General features: G+C 42.6%; 1 protein-coding gene across 1 annotated transcript; it reads left to right on the top strand.

Moving 5' to 3' along the window:
• Positions 1-239: 239 nt before the first annotated feature.
• LOC114636528 (histone H1.0-like) lies at positions 240-1123 on the top strand. Its single transcript, XM_028784590.1, has one exon. The coding sequence runs from the start codon at positions 240-242 to the stop codon at positions 1089-1091; it is 852 nt and encodes a 283-aa protein (XP_028640423.1). The 3' UTR covers positions 1092-1123.
• The last annotated feature ends 3198 nt before the right edge of the window (positions 1124-4321 follow it).

Raw genomic sequence — 4321 nt, forward strand, 5'->3', positions numbered from 1 at the left:
CTTTATGAATATTGATGCAAAAATACTCAATAAATTTCTTGCAAACCAAATCCATAAACACATAAAAACAATCATCCATCATGATAAAGTAGGATTCATCCCAGGGATGCAGGGTTGGTTCAATATAGGGAAATCTGTCAACATAAACCTTTAAATGAACTAATTCAAAGGAAAAAAAAAAACACATGATCATCTCATTATATGCAGAGGAAGCATTTGACAAAAGTCAACACCCCTTCATGTTAAAAGACGCACAGCTGGGAAAAGGGAGGCCATGGAGGCGGAGGCGGAGGCGGAGCCAGGCACGGGGCGGGCGATGGAACGGTGGGGGCTGGGCATGCAGAGCAGCCCGCGACCGCTGGGAGGACAGGAGCCAAGCTTCGCCCTCGTCCCTGGCAGCCGCACTTTCGTCTGGCCTGCCAGTGGAGCCGGAGAGCAGATCGCGAGTCAGGTTCTGCATAGCCTCTGGCGAGGGCTGCTCCTTGAACAGCGGGAGCACGGCCACCGTGACCGAGAACTCCACCTCCACCCCGGCGGCGAAACCCAAGCGGGCCAAGGCCGCCAAGAAGTCCACGGACCACCCCAAGTATTCAGACATGATCGTGGCTGCCATCCAGGCAGAGAAGAACCGCGCCGGCTCCTCGCGCCAGTCCATCCAAAAGTACATCAAGAGCCACTACAAGGTGGATGAGAATGCTGACTCCCAGATCAAGTTGTCCGTCAAGCGACTAGTGACCACCGGTGTTCTCAAGCAAACCAAAGGGGTGGGAGCCTCGGGGTCCTTCAGGCTGGCCAAGGACGATGAGCCCAATAGGTCGGTGGCTTTCAAGAAGACCAAGAAGGAAGTCAAGAAAGTGGCCACTCCAAAGAAGGCAGCCAAGCCCAAGAAGGCTGCCTCCAAAGCCCCAAGCAAGAAATCCAAAGCCACCCCGGTCAAGAAGGCCAAGAAGAAGCCGGCTGCCACGCCCAAGAAAGCCAAAAAGCCCAAGATTGTCAAAGTCAAGCCAGTCAAGGCATTCAAACCCAAGAAGGCCAAACCCGTGAAGCCCAAAGCCAAGTCGAGTGCCAAGAGGGCCAGCAAGAAGAAGTGACAGTGAAGGCTTTGCGTGGAGACACTCCTTCCTCCCCCCTGTTTTCTGTAAATACATTTCTCTCTTGGTCCCATCTGCAGCCCTTTGCCCATTCTATTCTGACTTTATAGAGAGAGGACAGAGTTTGGATTCCTCAGACAGACATTGTGGAACGACTCCTTTTTCCTTAACCCATTGTTCAAGGACAGCAAACAGACCTCATCTTTGTAATGATGGAGATGTACTTTTTTTCTTGATTTGATATTAACCTTATGGGGTCAGGGATGGGGGGGTTGTGTGTTTCGTTCGGTGGTTTGTTTACTACGAAGGTAAATGGAACCGGCAAACTTCTGGCTAGGTCAGGGGACCCAGGAACTAAGGTTTGTCTTTTAAGACTTTCTTAGTTTGCTTGTCCCTAATGAGCATTTCAGAACCTTTGGTTGGGAGCAGGTGATATCCCACCTGGCTGGCCAAGGAGGGAGGAAAAGTCCCTGGTTTGGTTGGTGGTAAGTTGGGGACCTGGTTTCTTTTTCTTCTGCCCTAGTCCCTCCCCATTGTCTAAAGGGAGAAAGGGGTCCAAGTGACAGCTGGTTAGAGAAACCGTAGCTCCTCACAACCAAGATCTAGCCATTGGGAAGGAGGGGTCTTTTCAGCAGTCTGGTTAACTGGGAGTGGGCTTATGGGGAGGGGAGGGAGTCAGCCAAGTGCCTCAGTGTGCCTATGGAAACTTGGGTTTTTCCACATGATTGATGGATTGTGTCCTAGGAGGACTTTGTTTGTTTCCTCCACCCCCCCTTCCTGTGTAAGATGTGGCTTTGCTTGGTGCCACTGCGTTTCTACCAGCTGCCACTTAAAAGCCCTCCAACCTTTTACTTTTTGACTCTTTTCTAAGTAGCCAAAGAGGGGGAGAGGCAGGGAGTGGACTGTAAGATACACTACGGTTGATTCGAATTTGCTAGGTAGCTTTAGAGAGCCAGAATTGTGTGCATGTGTGTATATGTATATATATCCATGTCTAAGACTAGTAGTCTCACTTTGGGAGCTGAGAGAAAAAATCTGTACAGCTGTCTTTCTCTTATTTTAATAAAATAGGAAACTCGCGCACCCTACCCCTCTATTTAAACAAGTGTAACTAGAGCCGAGGGAAAAATGACTGTGGTTCTAATTTTAAAACTTTAAAATAAAACTGGAAAGGAAAAAAAAAGTTTTGAAAAGATCAGGAATTGAAGGCCCATACCTAAACATAGTAAAAGCAATATACAGCAATCCAGTAGCCAACATTTAACTAGAGAGAAACTTGAAGCAATCCCACTAAATTAGGGACTACTCATGGATGTCCATTCTCTCCCTACCCATTGAATATAGTCCTCAAAGTCCTAGCCAAAGCAATTAGACAACAAAAGGAGGTTAAAGGGATTCAAAGTGGAAAGGAAGAAGTCAAAAATAATCACTATTTGTAGATGATATGATAGTATACTTAAGTAATCCCCAAAATTTCACAAGAATAATCCAAAACATGATAAACAACCTCAGTAAAGTGGTTGGATATAAAGTTAATTCAAACAAATCAGTTGCATTCATCTACTGAAAGGATAAGCAGGCTGAGAATGAAATAAGAGAAACAACACCCTTCAGAATAGTCACAAATAATATAAAATACCTTGGTGTGACTCTAACCAAGCAAGTGAACAATCTTTATGACAAGAACTTCAAGTCTCTGAAGAAAGAGAGCAAAGATCTCAGAAAATAGAAAGATTTTCCATGCATATGGATTGATAGAATTAATATAGTAAAAATGGCCATATTGCCTAAAGCAATCTACAGATTCAAGAAAATCTCCATCAAAATTCAAACTCAATTCTTCAAAGAATAGAAAGAGCAATTAGCAAATTCAGTTGAGATACAAAAAAATTAAAAAAAAAAATCTTAGGATAGGAAAAACTATTCTCAACAATAAAAGAACTTCTGGGGGAATCACCATCCCTGACCTCAGGATGTATTATAAAGAAATAGTGATAAAAACTGTATGGTACTGGTATAGAGACAGACAAGCAGATTTAGGAAATAGAACTGAAGACCCAAAAATGAACCCACACAGCTATGATCACTTGATCTTTGACAAAGGAGCTAAAACCATCCAGTAGAAAATAGCATTTTCAAAGTATGGTGCTGGTTCAACTGGAGGTCAACATTGTAGCACAATACAAGTAGATCCATAATTGTCTCCTTGTACAAAGCTCAAGTCCAAGTGGATCAAGGACCTCCAAATAAAACAAGATACACTGAATATAATAGAACAGAAAGTGGAGAAGAACATTGAACACATGAGTACAGGGTAAAATTTTCTGAACAGAACACCAGTGGCTTAGGCTCTAAGATCAATAATAAACAAATGAGACCATATAAAATTGCAAAGCTTCTGTAAGGCAAAGGACACTTTCAATAGGACAAAACTGAAACCAACAGTTTGGGAAAAGATCTTTAACAATTCTACATGCCATAGAGGGCTAATATACAATATATGTAAAGAAAATTAGAGGTTATACCCCAGAGAATCAAATAACCATATTAAAAAACTGGGATACAGAACTAAATGAAGAATTTTCAACTCTGGAATAACAAATGGCCAAGAAGCACCTAAAGAAATGTGCAACATCCTTAATCATCAGGGAAATGCAAATCAAAACAACCCCTGGATTCCACCTCATACCAGTCAGACTGTCTAAGATCTGAAACTCAGGGGACAGCAGATGCTGGTGAGTATGTAGAAAGAGGAACACTCTTTCACTGTTGGTGGGATTTCAAGCTGGTAAAACCACTCCAGAAATCAGTTTTGTGGTTCCTCAGAAAATTGGACATAATATTACCTGAGGACCCAGCTATACCACTCCTGGGCATATACCTAAATGATGATCCAACATATAACAAGGACTATGTTTATAGCAGTCTTATTTACAATAGTCAGAAGCTAGAAAGAACCCTGATGGCATTCATCAGAAGAATTGATACAGAAAATGTGATACATTTACACAGTGGAGTACTACTCAGCTATTAAAAACAATAACTTCATGAAATTCTTAGGAAAATGAATGCAACTATAAAATATCCTGAGTATGGTAACCAAATCACAAAGGAACACACATGGTATGCACTCACTGAGAAGTGGGTATTAACCCAAAAGCTCAGAATACCCAAAATACAATTCACAGACCACATGAAGCTCAAGAAGAAGAAAGACCAAAGTGCAAATG

This window comes from Grammomys surdaster, unplaced genomic scaffold, assembly GCF_004785775.1.
Source record: "Grammomys surdaster isolate TR1022 unplaced genomic scaffold, NIH_TR_1.0 124502, whole genome shotgun sequence".
Classification (NCBI taxonomy): domain Eukaryota; kingdom Metazoa; phylum Chordata; class Mammalia; order Rodentia; family Muridae; genus Grammomys; species Grammomys surdaster.

Excerpts from the sequence above, each read along its gene's own strand:
- LOC114636528 (XM_028784590.1), top strand. The coding sequence starts at position 240 with ATGTTAAAAGACGCACAGCTGGGAAAAGGGAGGCCATGGAGGCGGAGG.